The 21,415-nt window shown below is 39.3% G+C and overlaps 1 protein-coding gene across 1 annotated transcript in view; it reads left to right on the forward strand.

Annotated features, from left to right (window-relative positions):
* Positions 1-21,415, forward strand: part of LOC122797634 (otoferlin-like) — a 1,687,021-nt gene that overhangs the window by 1,157,147 nt on the left and 508,459 nt on the right. Inside the window, exon 29 of the mRNA XM_044066178.1 lies at positions 10,288-10,419. Coding sequence (XP_043922113.1) covers positions 10,288-10,419 — 132 coding nt within the window. The remainder of the gene's footprint in view (positions 1-10,287; positions 10,420-21,415) is intronic.

Consider the following 21,415-nt stretch of genomic DNA (forward strand, 5'->3'; position numbering starts at 1 on the left):
AACAAGATAAGGCAGAATGACCAGCCAGCAAGGTTTCAAACTCAGCATATTAGAGCATGTGATCTAAGGATTGGATTTAAAGGGACAGATTCATTCAGTCTGTTATTCACTAAACAACAAAATTAAAAAAGAAAGCGAAAAACACCAACTGCAGAAGCATAAAATCCAAAATTGGTTACTTCAGAACATCGGCTAGCAAGCCTTTCACAGAGTTAACATCACAGTAGCACAAGCTACACTTAAATAACAAATATCACATCATTAATCAATTAACTAAAACAATTAAACACAAACTAATAATTAACACTTAATGCAGAAAAGCCTTCCACTCAAGTTCTTTGTTTAAACCACGAGGCACCAAAGTGACACACTTTAAAATACAGACTGCTTCTTTATATAACAGCTTGCTTTTAAGTGCAACATCATCCTTAATCAAAACTTGTTCTAAAATACATGCTTTCAAACTGGTACAAGACCCCAAGTGTACTGCATGAAGATGTGATGCCACAGGGCTATCCACATTTTGATTCTTAATGTCTCTAACATGCTCTTGCACTTTGATTTAAACATTTTTTTGGTTTCTCCTATATAGGAGAAACCACAGGGGCATGAGAGACAATAAACCACTCCCTTAGACACACAGGAGAAAATAGCCCTAGGCTGAAAAAAATGCCATTTATTTTATCAAAAGTCATGATCATATGAATACAGATAGAGCATTTACCATAGGGAAATGTACCAGAATTTTGTAAAGGAATAGTTAAAATTTCAATAGGCACAGATAACAAATTATGAACAACCATGTCTTTTATATTTCTGGCTCTCTTACAGGAGATAGTAAAGGAGTCAGGTAAATTCTTAATCCAAGACTTCCCCTATGTAGGAATGGCCAGTAGTATCTTAAGATTTTTACACTATAAATATTATACGTAATGACAAAATATATCTTTTTATCACTAATATTCCCTGCATGACTCTTCCTATTTTCCATTCACTCAGACAGGATATAACCTCTGCTGGTAGTTTGGTACCCCCTTTGTCTTCAGACAACTTACCACTGGCATACTTGCTGGCTCTCCCACATTTTGTTCCCCACCTTGCCTCAGTGGACATCTATATGATACATGGCCCTCTAGTTACATTTAAAACATGTAACCCTTGATCCTGGCCATGTATTGGAACCAGTGGCTTCCCCTGTTACTAGTGGACTCTTTTGGGGAACTTCCTTTATATCCATGTGCAGCACTAGGTATTCCCTTCCTATTCTGTGATGCCCTGCTTTCTAAGTAGAGATCCCCCTTTTTGCCCAGTTCGTCTGCAAAGTTACACTATCTGCCAACCAGATTCTCATGTCCTCAAGCTAAGTACTAAGGACTTGTTCCCTCACTAAAAGGTCTGCCAGGCCTTCAAAACTGATGACCTGACACCCACTCACCTACCTATGAAAATAAGTGCTTACCTCAGCAATACAATCACATACACTATCATCTGCCTTGCGTGTATGCTCACAAAACTTTTTTCTGTAAACTTCAGGTGTTAACTTACTTAAAACATTCATGTAAACATTACTTTATTTTATCATAGTTTAAACAATCAATATCAGACAATTTAGAAACAGCAGTTACACCTTTAGCATGGAGTAAGGGGGTCAGGAACCATACCCAGAGCCCCTTAGTCCACATTATACTGTTTACATACTCTTTCAAGTATATGAATAAAACTATCAAAATTGTCACCCTCGGTAAATTGTGGAAGAAATTTACTGACATTTATTGCTTCTAGGGCTCTTTTATTCCCTTCCCCATTACCTCCATGACCCTGGCAAAGAGTCAGCATCTCTGTCTTATGTTGATGCTCCTTCTAATTTTCTTTGGCTTCAAAGGCTCTTGCCACCCCTATAGTGCCTTTTTTAGGCAAAGTTCAAAGGACAAAACCACCACCGTAACAGGTACAAGCATGCAAAATCTGAAGGTAATGCTACTCAATGCTAGAAGTCTAAACCTCAAAATGCACTGTCTCGAGGCACTCCTAAAAATGGAGAACGTCGATATCTGTGTAGTAACTGAGCCCTGGTTCAAGGCTCCAGAGAGCACCCCTGCAATACCAGGCTACAACTCTTACCACACTTTTTGGCCACCAAACCAGGATCGAAATACTAAAGGTGGAGGAGTGTCCATATTCACCAAGGATATTCACACCACCAGGTTAGTTGCCCAACACAATGCATCTGAAATTCTCCAGGTGCAACTAACACTAGATACGACTGCAATCCAAATTGTAGCTTGCTACAGATCCCCCACAATGCCCCAAGATTCTCACTACACCTTTCTAAACATACTGAAAAATATTAAGATAGAACCAAACACCCTAATACTGGGTGATTTCAACTATCCTGCCATTAACTTGGAAAACTACTTCTGTACCAACACCTTTGCCCAACGGTTCTTGGGATTCATAAATTCCAATGCCCTGAATCCATAGTCCCACCAGAGGCTCCAATATCCTAGACCTGGTCATTACCAACATGGGAAATCGATGCTCCACACCTATGGTCACCCCCTCCTTGGTCAGGTCAGACCATAAGCTAATCACCCTTAACATCCACATCCCACCCCCCCCCCCCCAGTAAGGAAACATCCATAAAATACTTTTCCAAAGCCAACTTCATGCTACTGAAGTCAGAAGTTACAAACTTCATGACACCCATGGAGACAGGAACTGAAAGTTAGACTGCTGAGTCCTACACTAAGGTACTGTACGAGCACATCCACTCATGCATGAATTGTGCCATCCCAAGTAGAACCAATATACACTCCTCCAGAAAAAGGAAGCCAATATGGTGGTACTCTGCCATAAACAAACTTTACAACAAAAGGAAGAAACTGTTGTAGAAAAGAGAAAAATCCCAGGATGCAAACCCTCCCTTACCAGCCTCAGTAGGAAGCTGAGATCCCCTATAAAATCTTCCAATGCTAGCTATGAAAATAAAATTGCCAAAGATTCCAGAGACAACCACAAGGCATTCTATAACTATGTCAAGAATCTAAATGGCAATGCTCAGATCTGCTCTGAGCTACAACAGAATGGCATTAAATATACTGATCCCAAGGATATTGCCAATATCTTGGCAGATCGATTCAGTGCCAACTTCACCCCCCTCTCACCCCCTAAATGGCCCATCTAAATACTGGAACATTGCCAAATTCTGGTAATAATGGCCACACAGGTAAAAAACGCACTCTCAAAAGCTAAGAATAGAGCATTCATGGGACCAGATGACATCCCGGGCTGTGTACTACATGAACTGCAAAATGAACTGGCACCAGACCTAAGTGTCATGTTTAATCATACCCTCACCTCAGGCTTCATTCCCACTGAGTGGTGCACAGCTACAGTTATTCCACTCCACAAGGGGCATCCACCTTGGATCCCGGGAACTACCTCCCCATCAGTCTGATGAGCCTGATCTGCAAGGCCATGGAATGTATTATCATGGAACTTATAAACAAAGACATTGGCAACCGTCAAACACTGGACCCCACCCAGTTTGGGTTTGTGAAGGTCCGATCTTGTCTCCTGAACCTAATTGACTTCTTTGAATCAGTCTCCAGAGCTATGGATGAGGGTAAGGCAGTCCACACAGACTATCTGGACCTCTCCAAGGCCTTTGACACCATCCTCCACTCTGGAATCATAGATAAACTTACTAAGCTGGGCATTAATCCCTACGTCACTCGATGGGTTGCTAACTGACTTACTGACAAAACCCATACTGTAAAAGTAGCTGACTCCAAATCCAGCTCCAGACAAGTGACAAGTGGAGTACCTCAGGGTTTCATTCCTGGGCCCTCTCTTGTTTGGAATCTACTTCTCTGAAGTACAGGCCAACACTAAGGGACTCTGGATAACAAAGTTCGCAGATGACTGCAAACTGGAAGCCATTACTGAATCCACAAATTATGTTGATACTCTATAAAAAGGGCCTTACAGGAAATGATGCTTGGTGCTAGAGCCATGGGTTCAAGCTCAATGCCAAGAAATGTATAGTTATCCCCATTGGGAAAAAACAGGTACCTGTGAATTACCACATAGATGGCAGTACACTAAACACCAAAAGTGTGATAAGAGACTTAGGGACACAGGTGGACAGTGGTCTTACCTTCAATAACCACATTGCCATAACAGTCAGAAAATCCTTTTATGTGGCACACCTCATCACTAAGGGCTTTTCATCCAGAAAAAGGAGGTAATCTTCCCACTGTACTCATCCCTCATTAGATCCATTATAGAATACAATGCCCCATTTGGTATGTACCTGTGAAGACATCTGCAACAACTGGAAAGGCCGCAGAAATACCTTGCTAAAAGTATCACAGGCCTAAAGCAGATGCCCTATGCTGACCACCTTAAAAAACTCCAGCTATACTCTGTCGCATATCGTCTACTCAGAGGTGATCTCTGCTTAACATAAAAGGCCATGTCAAACGCAGAGCTGTTGGACATGCTACACTTAAAGAAATCCCAATCCCTCAGAGCCACATGCTCCAGGGATCTAAACTTTGTCATCACAGTAAACAAAACATGCTGGAGGGATACGTTCCTGACCCAGAGACTTCCCAGACTCTGGAATAGATTGCCCATACATGTCAAGCAGAGCACCTCTTTGGCCCTCTTCAAAAGGAACCTTGATGACTGGATGGGAGAAAGTAAATTCACCCCAGGGATCATGTCAGTCACCCTGCTAGACAGGGGTCCAGGGAAGGAAATAGCATGGGAAGAAATAGCCAGGGAATTGTTATGGCTAGGCTTGCATAGGCCCTATGGCTGATAGCCTAGTACCAACCTATGAACCTATGAACCTTTGGCCTCCAAATGCCACAGTTTTTCATTTTCTTCAGCCTCCAAACACCCTGTCTCTACGCTGATTCTAATTCCAAATGTTTGGCCTCCAATTCAAATCTATTTAACTCCAGATAGATTTTGAAGTCCTCTGAGGAAAAGATGAACTGGCCTGTTTCTGAGGGCTGCAGACACCCATCAGCAGACTGGTTATCCTCCTGGTTGCTGATCTGAGCTGTGACTAAGGCTGAAATCATATCATCTTTAGTCAGGTTGGCATGCACCAGTTCTTTGGCTTCACACACCTTGGCCAACTTGTTCTTTGTCAGCTTATCATAATCCTCTGTTGGCATCTTTGCCTGCTTTCTCCTGACTAAACTACACTAACAAAGAATAAATAAAAACTGTTGTAAAAATGTAACTCTGTATGCTTAACTTGTGGCTGCTTGAGAGTACACCCACCTTTAGTGACAACTACCCACAGACTATAGAAGTTTACTTAACATCTCACCACTGTCACCAATATGTGATGTCCCCACTCTGGGCCAGTAATCAAGGAGCATGAATCCTCATCACTGGCACTGCAGAGGAATGTTCACTTGAAAAAAAATGGATACACCCAGTACTTCCAAATGCAGCTCTCTGCATCAAGCACAATTTTCCTTAAGAGCACACAGGAAACACACTCAGTCTGAGGTCTGGGTTTCACTACCTGTCTCCCTCCAGCTCTCCAGTAAGACTCCCCATTGGCACAGCTATAGCTGAGTGTCCAAGCCAATTTCTCCACCATTCTGTCTGTGAAACCAGCGCTTCATGGCCCTGATTCAAGCAGCTGACATACGCACACTCTTTGAGATTTGATTTTCTCACACACACACACACACACACACACACACACACACACACACACACACACACACACACACACACCTTCTGCCCAGACTATAAGGTAGTTGCACCACCACCAGACACTCCAAAGCCAGCTACTCTAACTCTGTTGCAAGGGTACCCAATTATACTGAGTGAAATTAATATTAATACAAATGGTAATTTTGACCAAACATCAAGGCTTTCAGGAGTGGCCGCAGTGTCACCAAATAAATATAAGGACTCTCAAAGTTTAAAATTTTCTCTAAATGACCAGCCACAATAAAAAGTTTAAATATATTTAATAATAAATAATAAAAGAACATGAAAATACTAAATATCTATTTACAGCAAACTTCAGAGTTTCAGACAACAGGAAGTATTAAAATAACACAGATGAATAAATTCACACAGATACAGAAAAAACAGTACTTAACTAGTCTCACTATATTTTCCTGAGTGATCTAAATAATTACTATTTCCTGGTCACTTACTAGAGCAAGGCAAGATGAAGTAGGTGAGGGTTCTTTCTTTGTCAGGTTCCAAGAACAGAGTGCAGCGAGACTTCAGTCTCACCTAGTATTAAAATATCATTTTTAGTGATGGAGTACAGAATGACATCACATACAACTGGTCTTCTGACTTTTGGTTCCCATTCTATCCCCTTTGGCTAGAAGCTGTTAGGATTTAGCACGTATGTGTCAGTAATACACACACAGAGCCTTGCTAAGATCTGCTGCAGCTCCTGGAAATCATAAAACAATTTCAAAACTTCACCCTTCCAGAGTATCGATCAATTGATTCCAAAGACAATGCAGAAAGCTTCCTAGTACAGACTTTATGTCTCTGGTTGCATTGAGAACTGCAAGATACAAATTTTTATGGCCTAAGCCAGGTAATTTAATTTCAAACTATTTTCAGAGTTAGGTGGCTTGAGATTAATCTTCTCTTCCAGCATCCTCTGTTAAAACATATACATTTAAATAGTTACAATAATGCATGTATATTTCTTTTTCTGTCCAGCAGGGCACACTATTGGTATATTTTTAATACAAGCAGCTTTAAAAATACATTTTCAACATAAGTATCTGCACAAATCAGTTTGATGTACAAATGACATATAATTCTTTACAAAATTCCAACTAGCTATGTTGGCATATGTTACACAATCACTGTTCTACTTCTCCTGGCATAGCTGGCAATTCCTCACATCATCACACTTTGTCATTTGAAATTACAGTAAAAAGGAAGGTAACATCCATAGTAACACATATAAAGTTGGTACCCTTATAACTGTTGAACAAATCAAATAGCAGATTAGATTAATAGATTAAAAATGATTAGCGTCTTTTAATATGCTGCTGACCTTATCTAATACTGGGCTAAGCATATTCTCAACAAAAATGGAAAGGGGTTCCATAACCCATCCTTGACCAGATACTATTGGCCTCATTGGTGGATTAGTCAAAGATTTATGTATCTTTGGGAGGTCGTACAAAATAGGAAAATTTGGAAATTCAACCAAAAAGTAATCATATAGATCTTTACCAGTAACACCCTCCATGAGCAGATCATGTAAATGGGAATGTGCCTTATCTATTGATTCATTAATATTAAATCTCATACATTCAGAACATGTAAGAGCATCTCCTAACATAGTATTCATGCTTTCTAGATATTTAATAGTGTCCATCAGTACGATGGCACCTCCCTTGTCTGCTTGGCATATCTATACATGTTCATTATACATTAGCTCATATAACGCAACTCTTGCTGTGTTAAATTATGAAAAAGTTTCCTATGCTTCCAACTTAAGACTTCACAAATATCTCTTTCACAGTTTTTCAAAAATATGTATAAGTATATTAATAGTAATGTTAGCTATACGCATCCAGTTACTAAACATGCCTATTATTTTAACCTCTATGCTGACTGTAGAATTAATAATTTGATATCTCTGGCAACATGCAAATTATGTGGAAGTTACTGTGTTGGGAAAATGAATCGGGCGCTAAAAGATCATATACGTGAACATGTCTTTGATATTAGAAGACAAGATACAAAAAGTATCCTATCTAAACATGTTTTACCTGCTGACATTAACTGTTCTTTTGATTTTTTTGATTTTAGAATCGTTTAATGTATTTATTAAAGGTGGTGACATTAGAACTAGGGCTGAATGTCTAGAGGTTAAATGGATACTAGAACTATAGGCTGATAAGGTTAATGGACTGAAAGAATTTGTCCCTTTAAAACCTATCCTTAGATCATGTGCTCTAATACATTAAATTTGAACTTTGTATTTAATTGATTGTTTAACAGTTACTTTTTAGATCTGAAGAAATGTCTAGTTGTGGGCGTGAAAGCTCTTATCCTTTTTACTTTTTATTTTTCTTATTTGCTTCAATAAATTATTTAATGTTGTACTCTGACCTGTTGACTGGTCATTCTGGCCTATTCAGTTGAAGTTTGCAGTTTGATCAGCCTTGTCCAATATTCTTGGTTAATATTCATAGGTTCATAAATTAGTACTAAGCTAACTGCCCATGCGAGCCATTTTAAGCCTAGCCAATTATCCCTTATGAGACTCAAACCCTTTGTAAGGCAAACATCTTAACCATTAGGCCACCTTATTTCCCAATAAATAAAGCAAGTAAAAAAAGGTGTACTTACTTACTCTAGCTTTCTCAGTCAGATAAGTCCCCCCCTGCCCACCTCAGCTCATTAGAAAAGCAAAAAATAAATAAATAAATAAAAATAAAAAGGCCCACTCTTTTTCCAAGCCACCTCAGACTAATGGCATGATGGTGGATGTGGAAAGAATCTGGGTATGCACCTGCTTTTCTGCATCCAACAGTTACCCAAGTGGGGTAGAAGGATCCAGATTGATGCACACCCTAGTTGTCATCTTTACTCCCATTTGAACTTGTAAGTGAGAAGATACAAGTTATCAAATTCTGGAGTTGTGCCTCTAGCTATTTTGAGAAAGAGACCAAACTTCTATGTCACCTGCTGCAGGTATAATACCTGGAGAAGTTGGAGGCTGCTTCTGTTGGCAGCACTTCTTAAAAATAGATGTCTCATTGGAGTTGGGGACCACCTGTCTTCCATGATGGTTATCCCTGCTCCACACTACAGTGCCACTGCAGGTATTAGGACTTGCTGATGTGTGGAGGCAGCTGTCCCATTGGGTTAAAGAGGTACAGGAAAGGAGGACAGACTTTCTATTGTAAAGTTTGGTGGTAGTATGATATACATTGCACTTCAACAATAAATATTTAATGCAACTGTTGCATGTTATTGGTGCTATTTCTTGTACAAAATTATCATGGTCATAATTCACTTTGTCTGATCTTTAGTAAGAAATGTATTTATAAATGTTCACTTTTAATATGTGTATTTTGCATTGTTACTATTAATACGATATTGCAATGTTGCCATTGCAGCACCTTTTGGTAAGACATGTGAAATACTATTGATAACATTTTACACATGTCCAGAACTTTTCTCAAGTTTTGCAAATGTAATATTCAGAGACATCATACACATAGGGCAAGAAGGGAGAGAGGAAGTTACTGAACCGCCTATTGTTTATTAGGTTTGCATTAAGACAAGGTATAATGCTTAAGGTCCTGCTCGAGTGATATATTTTCTTAGGTATGCCTAATGATGAAAACATAATTGCAGTATCATACTACTCATGACAATGTAAAATGCACATATTAAAAGTGAACATTAATGGCAGTAATTAATTTCAGATCAAAATGGACACTTGAAAGTTGCATAAAAGCACATCAATACCTGGAAGACTTTCGCTTTCCTGAAATCGACTCTGCTTAAACACACTTCTGCTCATATACTGATGTTCTATGTAAGCTAATGTCTCTGCATCATTTATTCTTTTGATAGTGCAGTCAGTGTCCCAGTAATATAATACCTTCTCATTAATTTTATAGTCCTGTCTTCAATGACTTAGAATGGCATTTTTAATTAATGATTCCTATAAGTGTTCAGGGTGTCAGTAGATATTTTCCTCAGGGATTCAGTTTCATTATTGTTAGCTGTTTCAGTAACAGACCTTGGCCTGATTAGGCGCTTTGGTAAAGCCTTTAAATGCCTTGGCTGTATGTACCCCTCCTCTGTTCATTTCACGTAAGGTATTAGTGTTGTGATTCCAGCTATTCATACTGTTGCTACCCACTCCTCTATAATTAACAACCCCCAGTGATGGAGCTTATTGGCGTGGGCAAGATAATGCTGAGCGAGTGCCAAAAGAAAATCATGTGAGATTCCATGTGAAACAAGTGTGATGCAGACAAAGTCAGCAGAACTGGGTGGAGACAAAAAAATAATTATTTAAATAATGATTTTAGTCAGAATAGCACTGCAAGGGCCAGATAAAAAGGAAGAAAGATGCTACCTAAGAGAAAAATGTAACATTTGTGTGACATGGTACTGAAAAGTATAAATCTAAAAATTAATAAAACTCTGAAATGTTCAAAGTATTTTATTATTATTTTTCTGCCCACATTTTTGAGGCTATCTTCTTTTATAGTCTGATTTTGTGTTTATTAATTTTAGGTGTACAATTCAACCCTGGAAAGTAAATTCAGTAACTTTGAGGACTGGCTGTATACATTTCCACTGTACCGGGGGAAAGCAGTATCTTATGAAGAAAGTGCAGATGAAGAAAGAACTGTCGGGAAATTTAAAGTAACATAACTTTTTATTGCTATGTGAAATACAGAGGTTTTTGATAAGTGTATTAACTCATCTGTCGTTCCGTATGTTTTGAGAGTGAACAAGTTTCACATGTCTAGATGAATGATTTATACTCTACTCTGTGGTTTATTTAATCATGTCATAATGTACTGCCACGTCACATTATTTTTAATCTACTCACTGATATAATCATGTCATAATGCATTGTCATGTCGCATGATTTGTATTCTCTTCAGTGGTATAATCATATTCTTATGGATGGTCATGTCACCTGAACAGCAACTAAAAATTATTGTTTCCTGATCTAAAAGCACACGTCTACTCAAACGCTGTAGACTTCATTTGTACATTTTGCTGATTTCCATACAATAGTGGCAGTAATGATTTAGAGTTTGCTACCAATATCTATAAAACATAAAAATAGATTTTATCTATATGCTTCTTGCCCCCATGGCTTGCTGACCAATAAGCCTTCCACAGCTGGACATGGCCCATTCAATCCTAATAGAGGGGGTGGCCACAAAGACCCCAAAACAATGGCAGTTTTAAAATATTACTGTGGTTCACTTTAAAAGTTAACATACCATGTTTTGCATTAACATACATTTTCTGAACAATAAGAAGAATGAAACTCTAATGACTGACTTTATTAACTGTCTGTAATCCTTACTGATAGGTTCATAGGTTCATAGGTAGGTACTAGGCTATCAGCCCTTGGGCCCATACAAGCCTAGCCAAAAAATGTACCCGGGCTTTCGCAACCCAAAAAAATTATTTTCCTGTGCCCCTGTCGAGCAGAGCCACAGAAGTGATCCCCGGCGTGAATTTCCCATTTCCCATCCAATCATCAAGATTTTTCTTGAAGAGTGCTAATGAGGAGCTCTGTTTGACATAGATAGGTAGTCTGTTCCAGAGTATGGGAAGTCTCTGGGACAGGAATCTATCCCTCCAGCATGTTCTGTTTATTGTGGTGACATGGTTAAGGTCCCTAGAGTGTGTAGCTCGGAGGGATTGGGATTTCTTTAAGTGGAGCATGTCCAACAGCTCTGGGTTTGACATAGCTTTGTATGTTAGGCAGAGATCCCCCCTGAGTAGGCGATATGTGATGGAGTAAAGCTGTAGCTTTTTGAGACGGTCTGCATAGGGCATCTGTTTGAGGCCAGTAATCCTCTTTGTGAGGTATTTCTGTGGTCTTTCCAGTTGTTGTAGATGTCTTGTGAGGTACATACCAAAAGGGGCATTGTACTCTATAATGGGTCTAATGAGTGATGAGTAGAGGGAACAATGACCTCTTTTTTTCTGGATGAGAATCCTTTTGTGATGAGATAAGCCACAGAGAAGGATTTCCTGACCACTGTGGCGATGTGATTATCAAAGGAGAGACTACTGTCCACCTGTGTCCCAAGGTCTCTTATCACATTTTTGGCATTAAGTAGACTACCAGCTATGTGGTAGTTCATGGGTACAGAGTTTTTACCAAAGGGGATGACAATACACTTTTTGGCATTGAGCTTCAGGCCATGGCTTTGACACCAGGTATCTGTCTCAGTGAGGCCCTTTTATAGTTTGTCCACATCGTTAGGAGTTTCGATTATGGCTCCTAGTTTGCAGTCATCTGCGAACTTTGTTAGCCAAAGACCTTCTGTGTTGGCCTGCACTTCAGAGAAGTAGATACCAAACAGGAGAGGACCCAGGACTGAACCCTGTGGTACACCACTTGTCACGGGTCTGATGTCGGATTTGGAATCCGCTACTTTCACAGTGTGGGTTCTGTCCGTGAGCCAGTTGGCAACCCATCTTGTGACATAGGGATTTATACCTAGTTTAGTGAGCGTATCTATAATTCCAGAGTGGAGGATGGTGTCAAAAGCCTTGGCGAGATCTAGATAAGCTGTGTGAACCATTTTACCCTCATCTATGGCTTTGGTGACTGCTTCAAAGAAGTCAATCAGGTTTAGGAGACATGATCTGCCTTTTACAAATCCAAACTGAGTAGGGTCCAGAGTTTGGAGATTACCAATGTCTTTGTTTATGAGTTCCATGATGATACGTTCCATGGCCTTGCAGACCAGGCTCGTTAGGCTAATGGGGCGGTAGTTCCCAGGGTCCGTCGTGGCTCCCCCTTTGTGGAGTGGGATAACTGTTGCAGTGCGCCATTCAGTGGGTACAAAGCCTGAGGTGAGGCTATGATTGAGCATGGTGCTTAGGTAGGGTGCCAGTTCATTCTGTAGTTCATGTAGAACGCAGCCTGGGATATTGTCAGGTCCCATGGATGCTGTGTTCTTGGCTTTGGAGAGTGTGTTTTTTACCTGTGCAGCCATGATTATAGGAACTTTGCATTCTTCCGGTATAGAGATGGGCCCTCTAGGGGGTGAGAGGGGGGTAAAGTTAGCACTGAACCTATCTGCTAGGATGTTGGCAGTATCAGTTGGTTCTGTATATTTAGTGCCATTATGCTGTAACTCAGAGCAGATCTGAGTGTTCCCATTTAGATTCTTGACATAGCTATAGAATGCTTTGTGGTTGTCTTTAGAGTCAGTGGCAATTTTGTTTTCGTAACTAGCTTTGGAGGATTTTAAGAGGGATCTCAGCTTCTTACTGAGGTTGACCAGGGAGTTCCTCCAGTCATGGGATTTTACTCTTTTGCAACAGTTTCTTTCTTCTGTTGTAGAGTTTGTTTATGGCAGAGGACCACCAGATTGGCTTCCTTTTTTTGGAGGATAACATCTTGGTTCTATTAGGGATAGCATGATCCATGCACTCGTGTAAGTGCTTATAAAGTGCATTTGTGTAGGATTCGGCAGTCATACCTCTATTGTCCGTCTGCATGGGTGTCATGAAGTTTGCCACTTCTGTCTTAAAAAGTGTGAAGTTGGCTTTTGAGAAGTTTTTTTACGATGGTTTCTCTAATTGGGGCTGGGGGTGGGATGTGGATGTCTAGGCTGATTAGCTTGTGGTCGGATCTGACCAATGAGGAATTGACCTCTGGTGTGGAACACTGGTTTCCCATGTTGGTAATGACCAGGTCTAGGATATTGCTGCCCCTGGTGGGGGTGTGAATAAGTTGATCCAAGGCGTTGGAATTTATGAATTCTAGAAAACGTTGAGCAAAAGAATTGGTACATGAGTAGTTTTCCCAGTTAATGGTGGGGTAGTTGAAATCGCCCATTATTAGGGTGTTGGGTTGTACCCTAATACTTTCCAGTGTATCAAGAAATGAGGAGTGTGAATCCTGGGGCATGGTGGGGGGTCTGTAGCAAGCTACAATTTGGATTGGTGTCTTGCCCAGAGTTAGTTGCACTTGGATAACCTCAGATGCATTATGCTGTGCAACTAGCCTGGAGGTGTGGATATCCTTAATGAATATGGACACGCCTCCGCCTTTAGTGCTTCTTTCTGGGTTAGGTGGCCGAAAGGTGTGGTATGAATTGAAGCCTGGTAATGCAGGGGTGCTCTCTGGAGCTTTGAACCAAGTCTCTGTCACTGCACAGATGTCAAAGTTCTCCATTTTAAGGAGTGCCTCGAGTGAGTGCATTTTGAGGTTGAGACTTCTAGCATTGAGTAGCATTACCCTCAGATTTTGCTTGCTTGTACCTGTTACGGTGGTGAATTTGTCATTTGAACCTTGCCTAAAAAAGGCACTATAGGGGTGGCAAGAGTCTTAGCCAGTATCCGGAATCCTAAGGGCGACAGGTGCAGGCCATCTCTGGAAAAGCATCATGGACTGTCGATCATGTCGTCCCAGGCAGACAAATACTGGATCCCCTTAGAATGACACCAGAAGCTTAGCCAATTGTTGAAGTCAATCATTTTGTCCTTGTACTGTGGTATCATTCTGGGTGATGGCAGGATGCTACTCAGGGTTAGGGTCATACCTGTCTGGGATACAAGATCGGAGAGCACCTCCATGTCTCTTTTCATGTAGTCCAGGGAGGTACGTCTCAGGTCATTCACACCAACATGGACAATGACAGTGTCATAGTTGTACTGTATCAGAAAATCAGAGACAGACAAAAAATATGAGGCAAAATCAAGAATTCTGGGTATAGCCAAAATGATTCAAAATCAGTGATAATTTTAAATATTACTTTTATCAACTTAAAAAGTTAAGAGAATAATGGATTTTGCATTAGCATGCATTTTCTGAATAGCACCTTCAGCAGCATACATTATGTGGCTATTATTTACCACATTTTGTGATAAAAGTTGATTGGCAGAAAAAACTGCCTGTTTGTGGAGGAGAGGAAGCATGGGTTGCAAGTGTAAAACATTCTGAGGAACCTTCTTCTTTCTGAATATTTAAAATTCCATGTTCCAGGCTGTTCTATTGAAAAGGTCTGTTACACTTTCATTGTTGTGATTATTTTTAACAAGTAGCCACGGTAAACGATATTGAATCATACTAACTCTTCAAAACAACGTCTTTAGTTGGTATGAATAAATTCTATTATGTTGAAATTATCTGTAGGTGCTCCTGTGTTCCACGTTTTGTGGATTTGTTCTATGCGTTGTGAGAGGTAGTGTTCCACATTTTGTAGATTGTAGGCTTGAGAGTTATGACAGGCAGTCAGATAAAGAAAGGAAATGGAAGGCTCGGGCTGGTCACATTAAAGTGATCACTGCTACGACCTGGTGGAGGTGTAGGAGATATGGAAAGGCAATTTCCAACCCAGTAGCATGAAGTAAACATACAACTATTAATAGAAAGTTTTCATACAAGCTCACATGCAGGAGCACCTAACACAACATATGGCAAAATGCAAACTGAAGAAGTGAACTGCATTTCTGTTTTCCTGCCAGAATTATGTAATTTTAAATGGACCATAACATTCATAAAATTAGGTGATAGTGTGAAGAGTAAGCTTTTATTTAAACAGCAGTATGAGTGATGCAGCAGGTCACATACTCGCCTTTGATGCAGAAGACTGTGGGTTCTATTCCCATACCAGGTAGTTCAATTGGTGACACTGCAGTGCAACATGAGAGAGGGTGCTCTACTCCTGAGTGTGTCATCCTTTGGATGAGATGTTAAACTGAGGTCCCATCTGCTTCAGTTGGTGTTAAGCTCAGATGGATGTAAAAGATCCCAAGGCACATGGGTCCTTTATTTATATACAAAAATAACTTGTATTTACAAAATATTTACAGATATTTACATATATACAAATATATAAATATACAAAGATGTTTACACATATTCGTAACTTCCTTTAAAAGCATGCTAAATTTTCATCCATATTAGAACCCCACTCCTGTTTCCACAACCATCATTTGATTTCACTTACTATTGCTGTTAAAATCCATTTACCATTAAACATAGGTTCATAGGTAGATACTAGGCTATCTGCCCTAGGGCATTTATAAGCCTAGCCAGAGTGTATTTGGCTTCCACCTCCCTATTAGATTAGCCTACTGTGCCTCTGTAAAGTAGGTCACAGAAGGTACCCTTTTAAGATTAGTTTACTGTGCCTCTGTCTAGCAGGGACACAGGGGAGATCCCAGGGGTGAATTTGCGATTTCCCATCCACGCATCCAAATTTCACTTGAAGAGGGTCAGCGAGGGGCTATGTCTAACATGAATTGGGATTCTATTCCAGAGTGAGGGGAGCCTCTGGGAAATGAATCTGTCCCTCCAGCATGTCCTATTTATTTTTGTGCTGAGGTTTAGGTCCCTGGAGCATGTAGCTCTAAGGGACTTGGATTTTTTGAGGTGGAGCATGTCCATTAATTCTGGGTTTGACATGGCTTTGTACGTCAGGCATAGATCGCCTCTGAGTAGGCGGTAAGCAACTGAGTAGAGCTGGAGTTTCTTTAGTCGAGCTGCATAGGACATCTGTTTGAAGCCCATGATCCTCTTGGTGAGGTACTTTTGGGGTCTCTCCAGTTGCTGCCGGTGTCGGGTAAGGTACATCCAAAAAGGGGCATTGTATTCAATTATGGGCCTGTTGAGTGATGAGTAGAGGGGCACAATGACCTCTCTTGATCTAGATGCGAACCCTTTCGTGATAAGGTGGGCTATATAGAAGGTCTTTCTAACCACTTTGGCAACGTGATTATCAAAGGAGAGATTACTATCTACGTTGGTCCCCAAATCTCTAATTACTACTTCCGTACTTAATGGATTACCACCTATATGGTAATTTGTGGGCACCTTGTTTTTCCCAAAGAGGATGACTATGCACTTTTTAGCATTTAGCTTGAGGCCGTGGCTCTGGCACCAAGCATCCATCTCTGTGAGACCCTTTTGGAGGATGCTTGTGTCAGCTGGAGATTCAATTATGGCCCCCAGTTTGCAGTCATCTGTGAACTTTGTCAGCCATAATCCCCCTGTGTTAGCCTGAACCTCAGAGAAGTATATACCAAACAAGAGAGGTCCCAGAACTGAGCCCTGTGGGATGCCACTTGTAACTGGTTTGGATTTGGACATGGCACCTGCGATTCTGACCATGTGGGTTCTATCTCTGAGCCAGTTTGCAACCCATCTTATGATATAGGGGTTGATATTTAAGCTGGCAAGCTTATTTATGATGCCTGAGTGGGGTATTGTGTCAAAGGCTTTTGCGAGGTCCAGGTAGGCTGTGTGGACTACCTTGCCCTCATCTATGGCTTTGGTAACTGTTTCAAAGAAATCAACTAGGTTTAAGAGGCAAGATCTGCCCTTAACAAAGCTGAATTGGGTAGGGTCCTGTGTCTGGAGGCTCCCAATGTCTTTGTTTATGAGTTGATAATACGCTCCATAGCTTTACAGACCAGACTAGTCAGGCTTATGGGGCGATAGTTTCCGGGGTCCGTTGTGGCACCACCTTTGTGGAGTGGGACCACTGTAGCTGTACGCCATTCTTTGGGTACATATCCTGTAGTAAGGCTAAGTTTGAACAGTGAGTTAATGTAAGGGTTCAGTTCTTCTTGGAGCTCGTGTAAGACACAGCCTGGGACACCGTCCAGTCCCATAGATGCTGTGTTTTTTGCTTTGGAGAGGGCAGCTTTCACCTGTGCATCTGTGATGTCAGGGAGGTTACATTCAGTTGGGATAGGCATTTGCTCCTTTGGGGGGGAAGGGGGGAGAAGTTTGCGCTGAATCTGTCTGCCAGGATGTTGGCTATGTCTGTAGGTTCGGTATATTTTGTACCGTTATGCAACAATTCAGAGCATATCTGGGAGTTTCCGCCCATAATTTCATTTATTCTTTTTCCAGATAACCCATATAACATAACTTTTTAGCTATTCAACATATTTTTTGCTTCCATTCTTATAATATCAGTATTTAATTATATCCATGTTTATTTTATCCTCTTCTTTTTTATCTTCAAAAAAATCTTCTTTACATAGCTTTCCCTATAACTTTTTTACATTTCAAAAACACATGTTCCTTAGTTTCTTCTTGACAATGTAAACATATTCTATCACTTTTCTTTTTATATAGCATATTTCCTTTACTGGCAATCTGTTACCAGTCTCCACAAAAAATCTTGCAATTCTACTTTCTGATTACACCATTTTCTTCTTATTTTTATAGCTTTACCTTTTTCATGATTTGATATTTCTCTTTTTCCTTGTAAAGATATATGTGCTTATATAGCAATTCTTGTACTTTTTCTTGATTTATTTGTCAAAATACTCGCTATCATTATATGTTCTTTCATATTTTTCTTTTTCTACTTTTCTCACATCATACTGCCAGTGTAAAAAAAAAAACATTTTTTATACTTTTCCTTAACTATCATCCACCATTCCGACCAATTTTTATAAAATGTTCTTATAGTAATAGGATCTCTCCATAACTGTATTACTAATCTCTGTCCTTCTTCATTCCATCCTTTCTGATTTATCCTTTTTATTCCTTTGCCTATTTTATATATTCCTTATTTTCCTTAATCTACAGTCATATTGCAAGATTAGGGTAAACAAACACTCCTTGTGGTTAAAAGTCGGTCTTACTACAATAAAATACTCCAGAAACAAAGAAAAAAAAATACTAACATGGTTAATATTGCAAGATTATCAGAAAATCCTGTTTTAACTATCCCCTTCTCCTATAATTAAACCTTATGATACTATAAAATAATCTATGTCAGTTCTATACATACCCCTTTTGTAAGTCCATGAATTTTTGTCCCAAAGTTTTAATTCACCACATCTTATAACTTGCATCATTTTTCTTATATTATTTTCTTTCTTTTTATGCTTGCTTATTAATTCCCAAAGTCTCTTATCATTATAATATTCATATTTAACCCCACAGTCTAAAATCTGATGAAAAAAGCTTTCCCTTTCTTTACAGTTACTATAAGCATATAACTTTATAATTCCATACACTTGTTCTTTCCATTTTAAATCTACAATGGTTAATCTTCTCATTTTTGCTTAAGTCACTTCTGATATCGTTACTGTATTTCTACAGAATTCAGCTATTCCAGTACATCTCTCATTTCCTAACTTCCAGATTATCTTTCCTTCCCATAGTTTCTTTGTTTATATTCTTTCTGCATTTGTTATTGTGCTTTCTAATATAATTACAGTCACATCCAAAATTCCTGTTCTCCTTACTATATTTTCATTTACAGGAAGCACACCAACATTTATATTTTCTGTTTTCGTTAGCATCATGATTTCATAAATTCATAGCTAATTACTAAGTTTCTTAATAAGCTATTCTAAACCTAACCAACTTCCTTTCCACAAGTGAGAATCAGGCACTGTACCTTGGGTCTGTGAGTCAAATACTTATACCAAGCCTGCGTCTTTAGCTCTATATATTATATTTTATATTATTTCCTGTCTTTTTTTCTTTTGTACTTATCCCTTTAGATTTTCTTTTTCTGTCTTTTAACCAATATAATTTATTTTCCTTTTACTGCTTCTCAGTGTATGTCTCCTGCATCATGTATTTATGAACCTTCTTCTATGTCTTCTTTATTATTTTTTCCTATCTATTTTTTTTCTATTTCTACTACTTATAAAATATATTCTCTTTATTCATTTTCTTCTCTTTCTTTTTTTTCGTTACTATTTTCATTTTTGCAATCCATCCAAAATGTCCAATTTTGTTACATTTATAACATATCAATTCACATTTTTGCATCATGCCCCCCCCCCAAAATATAAAATTTTCTTTTGTCATGATTACTTATTAAATGTTCTTCTTTTCCACAAAACAAAAAAAGCGTGTTTTGGGTTGCCCCCAGTATTTTACAACACCCCTATTCTCCTCCACATTTATCATGCTTGGTATATGTATATATTTTTTCTCTTTCTAAACACAATATTACAATCCCAACCACCAGTCCATAAACCTCTTTTGTCATAGACTTTTGTAATGTCTAGTATTTCTTTACATAAAGCTTACAAATGTCCTTTCACAGTCTCTCTTTCTACCTCTGTTCGAAATTATACATGAATCTTTTTTTGTTTCCCTGTTAAATGCTTTGATCATATAAAGATTCCATGACTAACAGAATTTCTTTTTCCATATTCTCTAATAAAACATTCCATTGAAAAAAACAGTCTCAAATATAATGTCACAAAATGTCTCTTTGTTAATAAGAATAAATACTCTTATCTCATGTGCTTGAGATATTACATTGCCCCACTCTTCATACCTGTCCATTTCTTTCTCATCATTACTTTGAATCCTTACCATCAACTTCTGTTTTTCCTTTTCTTCTGCTTTCTTTTTTGCTACTCCAGTTTTGCCTTCTTTTACCTTCTCTGCATATGTTTTGTTTTCCATCTCTCCTCTTTTCTTCCAGATTGTCTCTGCATCTTCCTTTTATATTTTCTCCATAATGTCACCCCAGAAAAATGTCTCATTTTCTGTCTCACTCCGCATCACCATTTCTTAAAGTATGTCATCATACAACCCTCCTAATTATACATTCGTCATTTGCTAACTCATCATTATCAAACAGGCTTCTTGGAAACATTTCGTGAAAATCCTGTACACATTATCCAGTCCCAATATTTGCTTTCTCCTTCATTTGTTTCACTGCTCCATCATCTCATTCTCTCTTTCCATCTACCTCACTGTTTGGGCTGCATCTGTGCCAGGAATGGAAACAAGAAGTGCTCATCCAAAATGGGTCCCGCTCGCAACAATGATGAGTAGGAGAAGTTCCCCAAGGCCCTGGCCAAATTTCCTATAACACCACTATCTCAGGTCTCCCTTGGAAAGAGGCTACTGGCCTATTTAGACTAACCTGGTAAACAAAAGATGGGTAAATAAATAAATAATTAAAATAAAAAAACATGCACGAAATATAGAACTTAGGGCTGCTTTAAGTTCAGAGAGCAACTGTTGGGAAACAGCAGATAGACTTTAACTTTTGGTGTGTACACAGAAGACTTTTGGAATGAGAGCTCATCATAGGATCATAGGAGATTACTAAGCTATCGACCCGGAGGTTAGTTTAAGCCTAACCATTTCAACCCAATGTAATACCTTAGAGGTACTAGTCAATACCCAAGATTGCATTTGGTGATGACTGCCCATGTCCAGGAGGGTTGTGGGCACTATCCTCAGTAAGAATTTATGGTGCCCCATCCACTCATCCAGATTCCTGTTGAACAGTGTCACAGAGGTGCTCTGTTTCACATGAATTGGTAGCCTGTTCCAAAGATGCAGCAGTCACTGGAAGATAAAACTGTCCCTGCAGCAGGTCCTATTTAAGTTGCAGGCCATATTTAAGTCCCTGGAATGGGTAGCCCTAGACCCACTCGATTTATGGATATGCAGTTTGCATCTATATCATAACATCGCAGACGCAAAATGTTGAACACTCACAACAGCGAAAATGCCGAAACTCAAATTTGGTATAGCCCACCACACCCCCCGCTAAATATATATTCCAACTCCGAGATCGCACTACAGTGAGGAAAAAGCAAATATCCCAATCTTCACTGTACTGCGATCTCAAAAATGAATCCTTGACATTTCAGCACTTTTGCTGTTGTGCCGTTCGACATTTTTATTTTTCAATAACATGATCTA

This window comes from Protopterus annectens, chromosome 3.part1, assembly GCF_019279795.1.
Source record: "Protopterus annectens isolate FY-2018-M chromosome 3.part1, PAN1.0, whole genome shotgun sequence".
Taxonomy (NCBI): Eukaryota; Metazoa; Chordata; order Ceratodontiformes; family Protopteridae; genus Protopterus; species Protopterus annectens.